The sequence below is a fragment of the Octopus bimaculoides genome, chromosome 7 (assembly GCF_001194135.2).
Source record: "Octopus bimaculoides isolate UCB-OBI-ISO-001 chromosome 7, ASM119413v2, whole genome shotgun sequence".
Taxonomy (NCBI): Eukaryota; Metazoa; Mollusca; class Cephalopoda; order Octopoda; family Octopodidae; genus Octopus; species Octopus bimaculoides.
The window spans coordinates 3,071,354-3,090,146 of NC_068987.1; the positions used below are offsets into that span (position 1 = coordinate 3,071,354).

Genomic DNA, 18,793 nt, shown 5'->3' on the forward strand with positions numbered 1-18,793 from the left:
GGCAACCGATCTGATGTGTCTCTCTCTTTCTTTATATGTGTGTATGTGTTTGTTTGTGTGTGTGTGTGAGTCTTTGTGTGTGTGTGTGTAAAAAGAAAATCTAATCAATAATGAAAATTAGCGAATAAAGTAATAATTTGTTGCGCTAATCTCAAAATCGTCATCATCTTAACGCTTTCTACAGGTGTTTCACGTTAGTGTTTATTTTTCCACAAGAGACACTTTTACTCTTACACCGGCAACGACCGCCGCAACATACCGGCTACTGCACACACTCACACACACACGCACGCACGCACGCACGCACACGGCAGCAGATACAGAAAGCGAGTCGTGCGCGCGCCAGCGCGTCATCGTCGCCTACAGAAAGGGTCACTTGCCAGGTTTACTGGTTCCGCTACACAACTCTATTAACTTCCAGCGAACCAGCTTCCTTGGCCACGCTCGTTATTTGGGGCTAGGATCTGAACACCGAGGACACACGCACACATATATTCACACTGACAATTAAGGACACATTCATAATATATATGCACTCACAAAAGCAATTAAGGACACATTTATACACACACTTAGACTGGCATTTAAGGACACGCATTCATATATATATACATTCACATACACCACACCGACAATTAAGGTCACATATACGTACACTCTCACAGTTACTGACAATTAAGGGCATATTCACATATATATACACACACACGCACCACACTGGCAATTAAGACCAAAGTTGCTGCAGAAACAAATTTTGACATATTTATTTTCTATTTAAATGGAGACGTAAGGGTGTCAAATATTTTAGTCCTAATTTGTGGACTTTCACAATATTGGCACCAGCATTTACCATTAAAATATAGAAAATTATACAATTATATATATATATATAATTATATATATATATAATTATATCAATTATACTAATATATATATTTATTTAAAGTTGATAATTTAAAATAATTTGTCGATATTTCTTGGTTTATTCTTTAACTTGTTCATTCCTTGCAATTTAACATTTTCATATTGAAGACTTTTAAAGGATCTAAAAATCTAACAAAATGACTTCTTTCATCACAAAAGCAACGGAATATTATGATGACCTTTTAAAAATTGGAGGTAAGTTGCTATTGTTTCTCAAAATACTGTAATTCTTCTTCCCTGATCTGTTTATAAATGTTGTTTAATCACCTGAGTTGCCCTCCGTTTATATCACACACACACGTTCTCTTCACTTTCTCTGCTTTTAAATATATCTACAAAACTGTCTTGATAAAAAGGCTTCCGTTCTAGTTCCTGTTCCCGAGCCAACTTGCACACTCACATACACACGTGCATATATATATATATATATACACACACACACACAAACATAATCATCATCATCATGCACATATATGTCCTGTAAATAAAATGGTGGGTTGGGTCATGATTTCTGCCATAAAAATAAAATGTTTCCATAATTTATTTAGCCTTCTTAATCGGTTAAGTTTGGGGGAAGATTTCAAATTACTTGAGCGAAGGAATGCCAGTTTTCATCTTGTGAAAGGTTAGCTATGTAAATGGAGAGATAGCTGGAATGTGGGTGTGTCCTTTACTATTTAGCTTTGTCTGTGATTATATATATATGTGTGTGTGTGTGTGTGAAAATATATATATATATATATATATGTTTGTGAAAAAAAAAATATATATATATAGTGTGTGTGTGTGAATATATATATATGTGTGTGTGTGTTTGGTTCATCATTGTTTGCCTGTCTTATCACTTACATTAACCATTCGACTTATATAATATGATATATATATATATGTATTTATATGACTGGTTAACACACGTGTTACTATGCTGCCATTGAAGCATAGGAAATAGTAGGTGCCCTCTTATAGAGTCTAGTCTTTCCCCTCTACCATACTCCAGTAAATGTTTGCCGCAACTGTTAACTACAGACGTCGCACTGTTAGTTGTTTTAGACAACTCGTTTAATTTTAGTCCTGACTGATAGAGAGGAGACTCACAGACATAGAATTAACGAACTTCACGAAAATAAGGAAAATTTATGATAGTAGGAATTTATTAAATATTAAGAAGAAAAAAATAATAAAACTGCAACGTTTTAACAGCATTCCGTTGATATAAAGAGTAATTATAAGTTAGGTAAAAATGTCATTTTCTATATTTCGGTTTCAAACTCGTTGTCGCTCCTTCATAGTATCTCTCTGCTCCACTCCACTCTCCCTCTCTCTCTTTAGTATCTCTCTGCTCCACTCCACTCTTCCTCTCTCTCTTTCTCTACTATTCCTCCCACTCTCTCTCCACTGTTCCGCTCTCCCTCCCTCCCTCTCTCTCCCAACTGTTGTACTTTATCACGTGGTTTTAGAGGTTAGCCCCCCCCTCCCCTCCATCCCATATTCATTCCATGACGATCCAACTCCTTTTTATTTTTCTTCTTGATATTCTTCAATGATTTAATGTACTATTAACAATCCTAATATAGATATAGAGATTCCTGTACTATTTTACTATCAAATCTTTGGACTGCGATCTGCAAGGGTTTCGTACTTATATTAGTCCGGTATTTAGCCTTATCAAGATCTATTTATCGAACCTCTCGATTACGAAGCTCAAAGAGGCACCACATAAACAACATTGATTTTCAGAATATAACACGGGCTCATACACACATACGATAGCCTCTCGCATAGCTTCTGTCTACCAAATTCCACTCTCGCAGAACATTGGTCGGTTCGAAGACTATGGTAGATGACACTTGTCGTGCTGTGAGATTGAACCCGAAACCACATGGTTTTGAAGCGAACTTCTCAACCACACACACATTCCTTGTATGTGTATGTATATAGTGCAGGCTAACACGATGGGTTGAACTGAAATAATTTTTAACCAATTGAAATTATAACTGTTAATGAAAATTCTTCTTATTCCGGAAGTTGAAATGATGCAGAATTTAATTAGACAAATGAAGGGATTTGTCTGATCCTTGGTAACTAAGGTAAAAGCTTCAGATATGTTTTGGTCTTATTGAAGTTCCTCGGTGAAACCACTTGGTCCCAAGACAACTCGGAGATGACTTGTAGTTTGGTATGAAAATAGTTTGAGTTTACAAATTCAAATATTCTCTGGAATATTTCTCATAGATGCCTTCTGCAGGAAGGAGATATAATTAAGTGCCAGCTGACACACTTGATGTGAGCCAATAATTTCTTTATCTCCTGGAATTATACACACAGCTGACAGGAAGATTTTGGTAGTGGGTTCAGTTGAATTTCTTCATGTTGTAAGGGTTTCTCAATGGAATTTTATTCAAATTTACTCTCCTTAGCTGGTTTCCTTCATTGTGACCTACTGGGTCCACATCTCTTTATTCAAAATCTCACTAGTTAAGCCACTTCCACTATGGCTTGCATCTTAGGTTGTTAATGATGCTCACACTGAGGCAGTAGTAGTGAGGACAGGACATAATGTGGGGTGGTTGTAGGGTATGAATTCCTTCCGGTGCAGTTGGGATGGTTTGCAAATAGATTGGTGGTTTGGGGTCACGATGGAAGCAACCCTCATACTCCTGGCCAGATGTGTTTACCAAGCAAGGATCCACTAAGCAGAAGACTCTCTGGCAAAGGGAGGATAGGACATTAGAAAGGGGTGGAGTACATAATCAAGGGGGGTATGTACATATTGAATCACCATCAGTTTCCATACTTGCATGAGTTGGACTGATTGACAGGAGCTGCACCAGTTTCCATTGTCTGTTTTGACATGGTTTCTACACTTGGATGCCCTTCCTAACACCAACTACTTTACAGAGTGCACTGGGTGCTTTTTATGTAGCCCCAGCACCAGTACCCTTCATGGGCAAGGACTACCAAGACGGGTTTAGGGTATCAGTTTTGTTCTGTTGTGGTGAGCAGGTCATCTTGTGTACAGCAATACACCAGATGCCTCACTCCTATGTTCGTCTCCTTCATATGGCTCAGTGTTTTGAGAATGGCTTCCAATATTTCATCCGATGTCTTTCTGGGTCTCCCTAGACAATAACAAACAGTTGGACATCCTGCCATAGAAACCATGCTAAGAGAGACTATCAAGCCAAGTGTGGCTCCTGACCTCGCCAGCTCCTATCAAACTGTCCAACCCTGCATGGAAAATAGACATTAATGGATGTGTGTGTTACCATTGTCGTTGTCGTCGTTTAACGTCTGCTTTTCTGCTTTCCATGCTGGCATGGGTTGGATGATTTGACTGAGGACTGGCAAGCCAGGAGGCTGCACCAGGCTCCAATCTGATCTGGCAAGGTTTCTACAGCTGGATGCCCTTCCTAACGCCAATCACTCCGAGAGTGTAGTGGGTGCTTTTTACATGTTACCAGCAAAGGGGCCAGTCAGGTGGCATTGGCATCAACCACACTTGAATGGTGCTTTTTACATGCCACTGGCATGGGAGCCACTCAGGTGGCACTGGCAACACACACATATACATAGATCCATGCTCATTCATGTGCACATGGCTGTGTGGTTAGGATGTGTGCTTCCTTCCCATTTGAGACAAGTGTCTTATGTTATAGTCTCAGGCTGACTAAAGCCTTGTGAGTGGATTTGGTAGACAGAAACTGCAAATAAGCCTGTCACACATATATATATGTGTGTTCCGTGAAAACATGTTTGGCCATTGTGCTGTTCACATTCGAAGCACAATTTTTTTGCTTGGAAACGGGTGAGGGTCGTTGACAGGAGGCGTGTCCAGCTGTGAAAAATCTACCTCAATAAACTCCATCTGACCCATGTAGGCATGTAAAAATGGATGTTAAAACTGGTGATGATGAATATGCATTATGAATTAGATGTAAGATATCTGTCTCTCTGCATGGTAAGTACTCTTAGCTAAGAAACAAAGACCACCTTCAACAAAATACTCGATGCATTGTAAGATGGAGAGTTACATAATTTATTTATTGAGTTTATCATTACGATTTGTAATTTGTTTCACTGGAAGACTGGCATTTTCAGCTGAGAACTCTGAACAGTTGCCAAAGAAGTCAAGACTCTGTGAAGAAAAGTTCATGTAGCTAATCTTGTGATTTGCTTTTCTCCATCAGGTTAGCTGTGTGAACCCCATTGTCTCATCTTTATTTAGAAATGATCAGACTCTTCTCCTAAAGATTCCCCCTCTGCTAATGCGACAGTAAATTGAATTGAAGCAGACTCTGAATAAGTTATTATTTAGTATTTTCTGTGTGGCCAGTGCCAGTGCCACCTGACTGGTTCCCATGCTGGTGGCACACAATAAGCACTGACTGGCTCTATAGCAAGACAGCCATGCTAATCTCTCCGATGTACTTTAGCCTCTCAACACCTGGCATAAAACCACCCTGACATTTCAAATTATTACCCCCCTGCTTTGTCAAGGGGGCTTTTTTCTGTTCTTCTCCTGTCTTGTAGTTTATTTGGTGACCTCACTAGGGTCAGTGTCTTGAAAACAAAGCACCCAGTGCATTCTATGATGTGGTTGGTATTAAGAAAGACACTCAACTGTAGTAAGCAGACATTGTAGCTTGATGTAGCCTTTTGCCACTCACCAGATTTTGTCAAATCATCCAACCCATGCCAGCAAGTAAAACGGATGTTAAATGATGATGATGAATAGATGTTGTGAGTTTGGAAGCATTTCTGTCAAGTTTGTTGCTATAACAGTAGAACAAGAGGGCCATCCTAACAATTAAACCAGAGGTTTCCATGTGGGTTTCCCAAGCACTGTCCTAGCTGTGTCATATCGTTGTCTTGGGCAAGTCAGTTGAAAGACTCCATTACCAGAATGAATATTCTAGTGACTGGTGGCTAGAGGTACAAGATAGGTAAGGAAGGAAGACAGCTGGGGGCATCAGAGATAGTTGCTTTTAGTCGAACAAATCGACCTCAGGACTTATTCTTTGTAAGCTTAATACTTATTCTATCGGTCTTTTTTTGCCAAACTGCTAAGTGGCAGGGACATAAGCACACCAACATCAGTTGTCAAGTAATGGTGGGGGGGACAAACACAGACACACAAACATATACATACATACATATATATATACATACATACATATATATATACATACATATATATATATATATATATACATATATATATATATATATAGATATATATATATACGACGGGCTTCTTTCAGTTTCCATCTACCAACTTCACTTGCCCAAGGTACCACACAGTGGGACTGAACCCGGAACCATGTGGCTGGGAAACAATCTTCTAACAACACAGCCACTCCTGATATATATATATATATATATATATATATATTGTGTGTGTGTAACTGTCTATATTTATATAAAACGTGTCTAGCTGTCACTTGCTAGTATGACTTGGTACCTTGTACTATATTTCACTATTTGCTTTTAAGTGTTTTATAGAGACAGACAGACACAGATTCCTTTTAGGCCCTCCCACCTTTAACCCAGTGGAACATTGAGGGTGGGGAGCTGCACCAACAGTCGACTGGTACTTCTATCCAGCTGATCAGCTGAGAGTAATGTGAAATGGTGTGCCTTGCTCAAAGACATAATGCAGTACCTGTTTCAGGAATTGAATCCATGGCACTTGTGATCCCAACACCTTAACCGCTGGGCCACAGAAAGAGAGGAGGTGAAAGTTCAGGTATGGTTTTGTGGTTATGAAGTTGGCTTTGCAACCATGTGGTTTGGGATTCGCATGACATCTTTGGCAAGTTTTCTTTTGCGATAACCTCAGACTGATTTATGCTTTGTGAGTGGAATTGGTAAGCAGAGACTGAAAGGAAATCCATGTATGGTGTGTGTGTGCGCATGCGCACGCATTGGTCTTATGTTCTGTTATAGTATGAGAGCAATCTTACATTAATCTCTGAAGGGGTACTCTGTACTTTTGTAGAATACAAATTTATTATTCTTTAACAAGAATGCTATTTTGACCAAAGTTTCAGTGATAGTCCAATGATGGCTGAGCTCTCCAAAACTTCAAAGTCACTGTCAGAAGTTTTCTTCTTGAAGTGTAATACACACACACACACACACACTCTATTCTTAATCAGCAGAAAGTTAAAAAGGTCAGTTAGAAATAAAACAGTATATATTCATATGTTGCGTTTATCTTTGCTCTGCCATCTTCCACCATATATTTATACATATATAAACCAACTGGGATTTTGTCAAACCATCCAACTTACGACAGCATGGGGAGCAGACATTAAACGTGCGTATTTGTGTATGAATGTCTCTAAAGAAAGAGTTCAGTAATTTCAATGGCTTTATCCCATTTGATGTGAGATGTGAAGGTGCATGGCTCAATGGTTAGAGCATCGGGTTTACAATCATGAGGTAATGAGTTCAATTCCTGGACCAGGCTATGTGTTGTGTTCTTGAGCAAGACGCCTTATTTCATGTTGCTCCAGGTCACTCAGCTGTAGAAATGAGTTGCAACATCACTGATGCCAAGCTGTATCAGCCCCTTTGCCTTTCCCTTGGGCAACATTGGTGGCGAGGAGAGGGGAGGCTGGTATTCATGGGTAACTGCTGCTCTTCCAGAAAGAAATTTGCCCAGACTTATGCCTTGGGGAAGAAGTTTCTAGGTGCAACCCCATGGTCATTCTTTGCCCTTTTTTCCCATTTGATGTGAGAAGACCAGTGTGATGAATATGCCTTAAATGGAAAGCACAGGTTGATGACAGTGCCAAGACCATTTGGCCATAGAAATATTCTTCAATAAGTTTCATCTAATTCATACCAGTGTGGAAAATGGATGTCAAAAATTATGATGGTATATACATACATACATACATACATATATATATATATATATATATATATACACACACACATGCACACACACACACATTTAGATAGATAGGTAGATATTTTTATAGAAGGGTGGGTTCATTAATCATCTGCAATATATATATTATATTTTTGTAACGCTTGTTGAAGTTAGTTCTACACACATCACTAGGTGTGGTCTCTTTCTGTAGACACGATGAAAGTAGTTTCAATTGATTTGTCAAACTATCATTATGTTAACCTCAACTACTCCACTTTATGCTGGCTTCAAACAAAAGCAGTGTTCACTGATCTATGTTGTATAGATTCAAGATGATTTAAGGGTCAGAGTTGGTCAAAAGCTTTCAGTACAAGATGGGAACAGTGTTGTTTTGTTACAAACTGATTACGAACGGGTTGGAAACGTCGTCAAAGGTAGTTACACGAGTCCTGTACATCAAGAAGGAGCCGACACCTATCCACATCAATATCGACAACATTGAACAAATGTGTGACATAGTTCTGTTGTTGAACAGGTGGATGAATATTGATTACATCATACCCGAAGGTTGCAAATGTGACAAGATAGCCTGTGCCATGAGGGTGCCTGTCTCTGCTCGTGGTTTTAGATGTCAATGAGCAGACATACAGCCTGCGACCCTGTGGAATACCCAGAATGGGATAACTGGGGAAAGAGGGGGCTGCACCAAGCTCAGCTGAATAGCCTGGACCAAAGCAAAGTACCTTGATTAACCGTTTAGATATTTCATCAAATGTAATATCTGTTTATTCACATTGAATTAATCATGCATTATCTCATAGCTTTGGGATTTCAATGATGTAATTGTTTAGATTGAGATCATAGGGTAGGTGTAAGAGACCAGATCTGGCTGGTTTGGACATAAGACAGATAAGATACTTTGGCCGGTTTAAATGCTGAAGGCTTAAAGACTTGACTCAGAAATGAAGCCCACAGCCTTATGATTATGGATCTAAAACTCTAACCCCTTGGCTATGACTTCATTGGCAAATATTCAAATTAGTTGTGGTTTTGTTCGTAAAATCATTCATAACAGACTTGGCTTTGGTAAAGTTTGTGCTAGATTAGTCTTGAAACAATCCAGAATTGCACAAACAAGATTGTTTTGAAATCTTTCAATGACTTTTGGATCATTGGAGGAAAACAAAAACCATCACTGATGATAAAAACCCGGATACATCACTGGGAAAGGGATTGGAAATGCCAACATTTGCTCATCGGGAAAAAAGTTAAAAACTCAATCAACAACAGAAAACATGATGCTGTCAGTATTTTGAACTTGACAAGAACTGGGAGTGTCCCAGTTGGATTTTGGTAGTGTCCTGGTTGGATTTTGTATCTAACCAACAACTATATTTACAAACTGGGTTGCATCCTGTTACTTGTTTGATTTGGGAGTGTCAGTTCAGACTGTTTGGCCATGGTGCTTGGTTTTTTTCCCAGTTGAATCCTGTGCATCATGTTCTCTTCTCTGAGGATCTCACTGGGGGTCACAGCTTGTGTTGGCCGACCACATGTCACACGGTCATGACAAACGAGAAAGTATCTTTCTGAGATGGGGACTGACTGGGACACTACTCAAAGGGTTACCAGGGACAACCTAAGCAAATACTGACAAACGGTGGATGCAACAAGATGCTGCAACAGTGCATGCACCCATACCTGACCTGTCCTGAATACTGTGAGCATTATCAGGAGGCTTACTCGACAGTTAATAGGGCTCCTGACATCAAGATGCTGCATGCCAAGCTGAGGATTGCAAATCAGAGACTCATCATCCTCATCGTTTAATGTCCATTTTCCATGCTAGCATGGGTTGGACAGTTTTTACTGGGAACTGACAAGCCAGGAGGACACACCAGGCTCCAATCTGATCTGGCAATGTTTCTACAGCTGGATGCCCTTCTTAACATCAACCACTCTGAGAGTGTAGTAGGTGCTTTCTACATGCCACCGGCATGGGAGCCAGTCAGGCAGCACTGGCATCATCCACATTCGGATGGTGCTTTTTACGTGCCACCAGCATGGGGAGCCAGTCAGGCAGCATTGGCAGCAATCTACGCATAGAATGGTGCTTATTGCATGCCACCAGTCAGTACTGGTAATGGCCACAACTACAATTTCCATTTGATTGTGATTTGACTATTTTTGTAAAGTGTTGTTTCCCAAAAGTACTTGTCTAGTCACATCTATTTGCACTACCAGAATCCTCCAGAGACTGAAATTTCAAATATTGGAGATTGTGAAGGTATAAGAAGCTTGTGAAAAAAATGAAGTGTGTGTGTTGAAAAATAATATATTCACAACTTTAAGATTTCTATTATTGCAATAAATTACAGGAAAAGTAAAAAAAAACGAGGATGTTACTTTACTTTGGAAACAAACAGACTTAAGAGCTGCTGTGTTTAAGTTAAAAATAAAATCTTAATTGACATTTCAAGTTGAAAGACACACTTCAGTGAACAGTAGTTAGACCATGTCTAGTGATAGACGAATGACTAATTTTCCCGCCATTCCAAAAAATTTATAAGTGTATTGTGTATAATTGACTCACCCTTGTATACATGTATTTTATTTTTATTTGTTTCCATCATTGGACTGTGGCCATGCTGGGACATCACTTTGATGGGTTTAGTTCAACAAATCAATCCCAGCACTTATGCTAAGTCTAGTGCTTATTCTATCAGTCTCTCTTTGTCAAACCACTTTGGCTGACATAAACAAACCAGCATCAGATGTCAAGCAATAGCTGGACAAACACATACATGCTTATGTATGTAAGTATATTTATACACACACACACACACATAGCATTGGTTGGGTGGGGGCTACAATAGAAGACTCTTGCCCATTTTACTATACATCGGTAATGAATCTGAAACCATGTAACTGTGAAGTAAACTTCTTATCCACACAGCCATCCTGACACACACACACACAAACTTATGTGCAGATATAGCTGTGTGGGTAAGATATTTGTATATTATAATGAAAGATAGATCAGGTGAGAATGTGAAAATGCCAGAACATAGGTGAGTGGATGTGTGTTGTGTGCAAAAAAGCAAGATGGAACACGGCTTCAGACTACTCACTAGCAAGGAACAAAGATTCAAATTCTTCTGAACGGGTACCAATGATGGAGTAGGCAAAGAAATAGACAGATAAGGTAATTGAAGTGATCAATGTGTGCAGTAAGTTTATTAAACCTTAGCTAGTCTCTGACAACACAACACTGATACTTATCACTATTTGAAGTACGACAGTCGAAGCTGGCAGATAGACAGAAGGACCACTTTTATGAGACTCTTTTACAAATCATCCCCAAAATGAATGACAGCAACTTCATTATCGTGGCCAATGGTTTTAATGGACATGTTGGACAATATTGTGAGAGCTTTGCTGGAATTAACAGAAGTGAAGTGAGGAGGGATCAACCTGAAGTTCTGTGATGCAAGTTACATCACCATCTACAACAGCAACTTTAAGAAACTGACCAGATTGACTTGATTCTTACCAGAGAAAGGGACTTACATTTGGCTGTAAATGCTAATTTTATTCCTGGTTAATTGTGTACCAACAAATATAGACTAGTTGTTAGTGACTTCAGAGTAAGAGCTGGATGGACACAGACAAAAGATGACCTGGAGAAGGAGGACATAGAAAACGAGAGCAAACAACTCGCAACTGGGTGAGGACATTAAGTGATGCATACAAGATAGAAAAGGGACAGAAAAGAACAAATGTAGAGGACAACTGAGAATTTCTGTAGAATAGCCTATTGAGAGCAACAGACCAAACTAGTGGCTGGGGAAGAAGAGGATGACATGGTAGTGGAATTGCTCTATAAATAGAGCCATTAAAACTAAAAGGGGATCAATACCAAGTATGAAGTATTTCTAGCAAGTGAGGAAATTCTGAGGAATAAGTTTGCTAATGTTTTAATATGTAGAGACATGAGGTATTTCAGATTACTAGGCAGTGTGTGAGTGGAAATGAGGATGTTGGGGAAAAGTGTGTCTGGGGAGATGATGGTACTCTTACAAACAGGGAAAAGAAAGAGGCTTAGAAGTTCTCCTTCATACTTACAGAAATTGTACATCCAGTAGAGTATGCTTGCTTTATTTTTGTTGAGTTTGCACAAGTCCGCTACATCCAGAGCCATTTCATTACCATGTAACATTGCTCTTTGTACACAAGCATCATACAATCTGCCTTTTACACTGAGAAAGAAACGGAGGTAATGGTTCCCTGGATTTTCTCTTGTCTTTTCATACTCTAGATACAATACTTTCAAAATACCCTCTCTCACTGCTGATGCGGTCATTTGGCTAATGGAAACTGTTCACTAGCTACACTTTTGGGCATTTGAGAAAATCTATTTCCTGTGTGTATGTGTGAGTTTGTGTTTGTGCCTCCTTGGCATCACAAGAAAGGTGAACCCATAGAATAAGTACTTGGCTTTAAAAAAAATTAAGTCCTGGGGCTGATTCATTTGATCAAAAATTCTTCAAGGTAGTGTATTAAAAATAAGCTATAAATATGGTCCAATCGAGGTGTTTGTTAATCTGAAGTTTTCTCCATTTTCTTATTATTCGTGTGTATATATATATATATATATATGTGTGTGTATGTTTGTGTGTCTGTGATTGTCCCCCACAACATCGCTTGACAACCGATGCTGGTGCATGTATGTTCCTGTAACTTAGCAGTTTGGTAAAAGAGACCAATAGAATAAGTACTAGGCTTACAGAGAATAAGTCCTGGAGTCAATTTGCTCAACTAAAGGTGGTGCTCCAGCATGGCCACAGTCAAAATGACTGAAACAAGTAAAAAAATAAAAGAATATATATATATATCATCATCATCATCATCGTTTAACATCCGCTTTCCATGCTAGCATGGGTTGGACGATTTGACTGAGGACTGGTGAAACCGGATGGCAACACCAGGCTCCAATCTAATTTGGCAGAGTTTCTACAGCTGGATGCCCTTCCTAACGCCAACCACTCAGAGAGAGAGAGATGGATGTGTATGTTGGTGTGTCTATGTGTGCGTTTCTGTGTGCACACGTGTCTTGACATCATGTGAATTGTCACTGTTATGTGAACAATGTTCTTTGTTTCCCGTCTTTCGTGAAAATATGTCCAACCAAGGAGAAATCTTAGTTTGCTTGAAAACAGATGAGAGTTGGCAGCAGGTAAGGCATCCTGCTGGAGAAACTCTACCTCAGCAAATTGCATCTGACCCATGCTAGCATGGAAGAGTGGATGTTAAACATTGATGATGAGCTGACAGAGCATATGTTGAAGAGGTTTGACCTAGCGACTGAAGAGGAGGACTGACAAATTAGTAAACAAAGAAGAGACTGCTGCAGACCCTAAGACTGAGATGAAGGAATCGAGAGTGGGTCTTTAGTAAAATAGGTTAAAGGGAGATTAGTAAGTTTACAGTAGGAATTATTGATAATAGAGGAGAGATGAGTTAGTATCCTTAGAAGTTAGTATTGTTTAAATAAAGATGAAGCAATAATAACTGAACAAATAAAGGAGCGCAGGATTTTGTAATTATAGAAGTAACACTGAGATAAAAAGATAGTACAATGGGATGATTGGAAGGAAGAGGAAAGTATTGGAGTTATTAAAAAGGCAGTTGTTAGAAGATAAGCATGAATGAAATAAAATCTGCCACAATACACAGGACCCGTGTGGATGGGCTGCGTTAAATATGATGAAATGATAAATAAAAAATACATTTTAATCAGTGAGCACGTGAGTAATTGGCTGTAAAGAAAATGTATTTATGTTAGAGTACACAGATATATGGGGGCAGATAGAGGACCTGACCAAGAATCTTCATTGTTTGCCTGGATTCCATGTTGGCATGGGTTGAATGGTTTGACAGGAGCTGGCAAGGCCAGGAACCACACCAGGTTCAATTGTTTTGGCAGGATTTCTACAGCTGGACGCCCTTCTTAATGCCAACCACTTTACAGAGTGGACTGGGTGCATTTTACATGGCACCAGTGCTTTTTATGTCGACCCCCCCCCCCAGGTAATTTTGTGTACAGTGTGGTATTTTAGGGTTGGGGAAAGTGACATTTAAGTATTTAAAAAAAAAGACAATAGAATAAGTTGTTAATAACAGCAGAACCAATCTGCATGCAGCTGACTGGCTATTATAGCAATACTAACCTGTACATGCAAAGCTACTTTCCATATATACACACACACACACACACACACTGCAGAATTAGAAAAGCTAGCTTGCAACACCAAATCTCTGAGGATTTCCTGAAGAAGAGGTCTTAACCTCAAAATATTGAAATATAAAATGAAAGTACAAACCATTGACTCATTTCTAGTAAATCACATTGTTTGTCTTTGTAAAAAGATTAAAAGCATTTATATCAGACAATGCTTCTCGTAAACTACTCTAAAATATATAATATGTATATTACATTTATATTAAATAATTATGTCAGTAGAATGCAGTGGGTTGGAATCATGTTAAAATAATCTTAAAAGAAGTGAAATTATTATGAAATAGAATAAATTATACTAAAAGAGCTAACTAATTAAGTAATAGGAAATAGGATGAATAATTATATAACAGGAAAAAAATTCTATGCAGGATGGCTATGTGGTTAAGCAACTTGCTTTGCACATGGTTTGGGGTTCAGCCCCAATGCACAGCACCTTGAGCCAGTGTCTTCTACTATTGCCCTTGGCTGACCAATGCCTTGCATGTAAATTGCAGAGATGGGAACTGTGTGGAAGCCCATTGTATATGTGTATATATGTCTGTGTGTGACTTGTGTCACCTTCTCTCCCACCGCTCGACAACCAGTGCTGGTTTGTTTACATCCCTGTAATTTAGCAGTTTGACAAAAAGAAATGGAATGGTGAAAATAAGGTTAACTGAGGAAAATTAACAGGTTGGAAATATTCATCCAAAAAGTTCTGTGGTTTGTGTTACGGTTTAGTTTTGCAAGGTTTGAGATAACTAATATGTTAGTAAAATATGAAATTTCAATCATATTTTTTGATAAAAAATTAGTAGTACTTATGTTAACTAATTTTAAAATTCCTTAACCACTGTAGTAGCTACAGTGGTATTAAATAGGGAATTAAACCAGCCAACATTTCTTTTTCTAAATTTATGTAAGTCCTAGGTCTGTATTCAATGCAAGTGCTTCTGTATTTGAACCTATTTCTAGATAGAGTATTGTTATAAATTTAAGAGGAACCTGTGAAGATTTGCTTATTGTCAGGAAGTGGGGGCAGTTTAAGAAAGATTAGGGATATTCCCCCAAGAGATTTGAGTACTTACATAGTTCAAAGATTCATTTAATTTATGGTAAGGGAAATATAAAATAAACTCTAAGGTGATGTTCTGGAAGTTAGCTTTAGAAGATTGTTATCGATTGTGATCTGTTATCCTATGTTTGCACAAAGGGTAAATATATTCTGAATCAGGGATTGTGGATTGCAATTCCTTTAAGATCAATAAACCATCATCTCTATAAAGACTGCTTTTAACGTCAGAGAAGACCATTTTAAAGTTGTGTAATATATACTGACCAATAAGATCACTAATTTCTGCCATGTCACTTATACTCTCCTCCATCCTCTATGATAATCATGAAAGGTGAATTAAACTGTTTATTAATCCATATAGAGTTGTTATAATTGCTGAAGGTTTGGCATGTGTGCAAAATGATTTCCGTTTCAAGGTTAATTATATGTGTGATGGAGCTGGTGAAGTTAATAGTTTTGCATTGTATAGATTTAGTGCGCAAGAGAGACATAGTTGTTTTAAATATTAAATTGAAAGAATTTCATACTATTCTCATTTGGATCAATAAATAACTTGTAGGTTATTATTTCAAGGAGGCCAGAAAGCTATGTTGTAAACTGCAGTAATTATTCTGGCTAATAAACGATTGCTTATTATCCCTATATTAGTTTTAGCGATATTGATGTGTTTAATTGATGGCAATCAGCTTTATAGTATTTGAAGTGTGTTGGTGGGGTGAGCAACAGTGGCTCAGTTTTATTTCTTCATAGATCAGAAATGATTTTAAACCTTTGCATGTTGATCTGTCTGAGAGTTCTCCCAATCTGTTCTGTTTTTTGTTTTTTGTTAGTGTTTGTAATCGAGTCAAAGATAAATATATATTTAGACGATCACCAGTAAATATATATCTACACACACCTTTATATATATATCTATATATATATATATATATATATATATATTTAATTATGTAGATAAGGTTATAATCCAAGCTGTGTCCTTTTCAATCATGTCTGCTTATTCCAGTATTCCAAAGTTGTATATGGATGTTATATTTGTGTGAGAAATGCATAAGAGTTGAAAAATACTGGGAAATAATTTTTGCAGAGTAATTACAAATCAAAATAGGAAATTGGAATTCTCTGTTGGTGTTGGTGTGTTTACATCTTTATAACTTAGCGTACTGGGGTCAACTTGTTCCACTAAAATCCCTTCAAAGTGGTGCTCCAGCATGGCCACAGTCTAATAACTGAAGCAAGTAAAACATCCTATATTGTTTCATAGATGTATTGTCTTCATCCTTATCATTGTTTAACATTCACTTTTCCAAGCTTGCAAGAATCAGACAGAATTTTTTGAGGCAGATTTCTTACTGCCAGATGCTCTTCCTGTCACCAACCCTTGCCTGTTTCCAAGCCAGGTAATATTTCCCCATAGCCAGACATGTTTTCTCAGAAGATTTACAAATGGAATAACCCTCACTTTTGTTGCCATTGTAATGTGTCCAGTTTTCAAGAATTGCTTAATTTAAAAATTTCAAGGATTTGAGCCATCTGACTTATGTTGTTTATAGATTATTTTTTGACCATTAAACTGGACATTTATTTTGAATCTCCAAAATCCAATTTCTCTCCTGGTGTGGTGAGATTTTTAGTACAAGGAGACGAGCAGACAAGGAAGTGGCTGGAAGAGGTTGGCTGCACCGTTACTTGTGTCTCTTTTATTGAAACAGAACAGTAACAAAGGAACAATAATGGAATTCTGTTCAAACTTGGTAAAACATAAATGAGGAATGTAAACTATTTGAAAATTTTAAAACTTACTCTACATAATTTGCATATTTGAGATTTAAATACATAAATACCTAATTAGCATATTTAATCCCTCTATCTCTTATGTTAGTTCACTTGTCAAGGCACATGTTTGTATTGTTATACTTCAAAGTGAAATGCAACAAGGGAGAAGACAAGTGTCCAGGGCAAAAAAAAAAAGAAGTTTTCTTTGGTAAGAACTGAAGAAAAAAAAATTGAAATGTTTTCAGAAGTGAATAGTGAGAGTTTTCTTTTTGCTTTGTTTTTAGCACAAAGGCTGAATGGATCTAATGTCTTTAAGTAATCCCTCAAATTGTGCAAATGATAAGAGGCTAATTGTGTGTAATAAGTAACATCTTTAGTTTCGAGTATTTGGGGTGGGGGGGTTTTCCCTGGTCACACTGGATGCTTTATTGTATTATGCTAACTCTCTGTCCACTGTTTCATCCATCCATTTGCTCTGCCCATTATTCCCTGGAAGGGTCGTGGAGCTAGAGTCCTCAGAGTCCTCAAAGAAACAACCATCATTACAGCTTCCAACTGGATTCGCAAGCATGACCAACCAAGAGTATGGATATCATTATCCAACCATCTCATTCTTGGTCTCTAACCCTAGGTTTCCTGCTGGTTGGCTCTTGTGATTTTTTCCCTGTCATTCTAATCATATCTGTAATACCAGAACTATGATCTCTCAGTGTGAAGAATTTGCAGCTCAATATAGGGAGACTCCTTCATCTCCACCATTCCATTCCTCCATAATTTCATTTTCTAGGAAAACACAGACGTTTTCTTCCTTTTGACGAAGCAAACATTTAGCAGGATTCTCAAAAAAAGGGGTCCCAAATTTAATGACACAGGGTTATGAAGTATAGGAAATTACAAAGATATTACAAATGTAAGCAGACTTTTAGGAGGCATGTCCAAGGTGCCATGCAGTGGGACTGAACCTGAAACTATGTGGCTGCAAAGCAAGCTTCTTAACCACACAGCCATGCTTGTGCATAACTAAAAAAAAAAAAAAAAAATAGACAAACCAATAAATAGTGGCAACCAACTGGAATCTGAATGCTCCCTTATTGGGGTTTTAAACTAATTTACTCACTCTAGGATGCCACCATATGTTCTAAATTTGAAAACTAGAACAGTTTGGAAAATTACTATTTGTAAATCTCACAACGAGATATTCAGTAAAAGTACTTTGGAGTAAAGATTGTTTGCCAACATAACATGGCAGTCCTGGTTTAGGACTGAGTGGGGGTGCTAGATTCCCTTGTTCGAGAATATAAGGACACAGATCATGTTGTATAGCCAGCTGGAGACGATGTCTCCTGGGGCTAAATTACAGCAACATTCGTCCTAAACCAGGACTGCCATGTTATGTTGGCAAACAGTCTTTACTCCAAAGTACTGTTGCTGAATATCTCTTAAATGTCTGCAACACAATTGTTCTAGTTTTGTGATCCACTGTTATGTCATTCCTATCTGCACTTTTGGTATGGCACCATTCAAAAGTCCTGGTCTTGGCTTATGTTTTTTTTTTTTTTTTGTTTACACCTTTACAAGTGAAAAACTACCGATTGCATTTGTGGTATCCGTTCTTTTTGCATTTAAGGGGATACATTGCTCTGTGTTCTAGCAAAAGGTGTTCAAGATTTGATGATGTCATCAGAAATATTCTACAAGAAAGAATTTGCATTTTACTAGATTATTCTCCAATGGTGCATAGTCATCCCACTTAAGTGGCACTCTTGGAACCCCGATAAGATTGGCCCAGGATGGAAACATACCCTGATCATAGGAAAAACTTCAACCTGGTTTGCTTTATTCAACATATGTGCAATGA

The 18,793-nt window shown here is 38.0% G+C and overlaps 1 protein-coding gene across 1 annotated transcript in view; it reads left to right on the forward strand.

Moving 5' to 3' along the window:
- Positions 1–250: 250 nt before the first annotated feature.
- LOC106871573 (elongation of very long chain fatty acids protein AAEL008004) overlaps positions 251–18,793 on the forward strand; it is a 50,693-nt gene continuing 32,150 nt past the window's right edge. Inside the window, exon 1 of the mRNA XM_014918079.2 lies at positions 251–1,119. Within this exon, the coding sequence (XP_014773565.1) occupies positions 1,062–1,119 (58 nt within the window). The 5' untranslated portion in view covers positions 251–1,061. The remainder of the gene's footprint in view (positions 1,120–18,793) is intronic.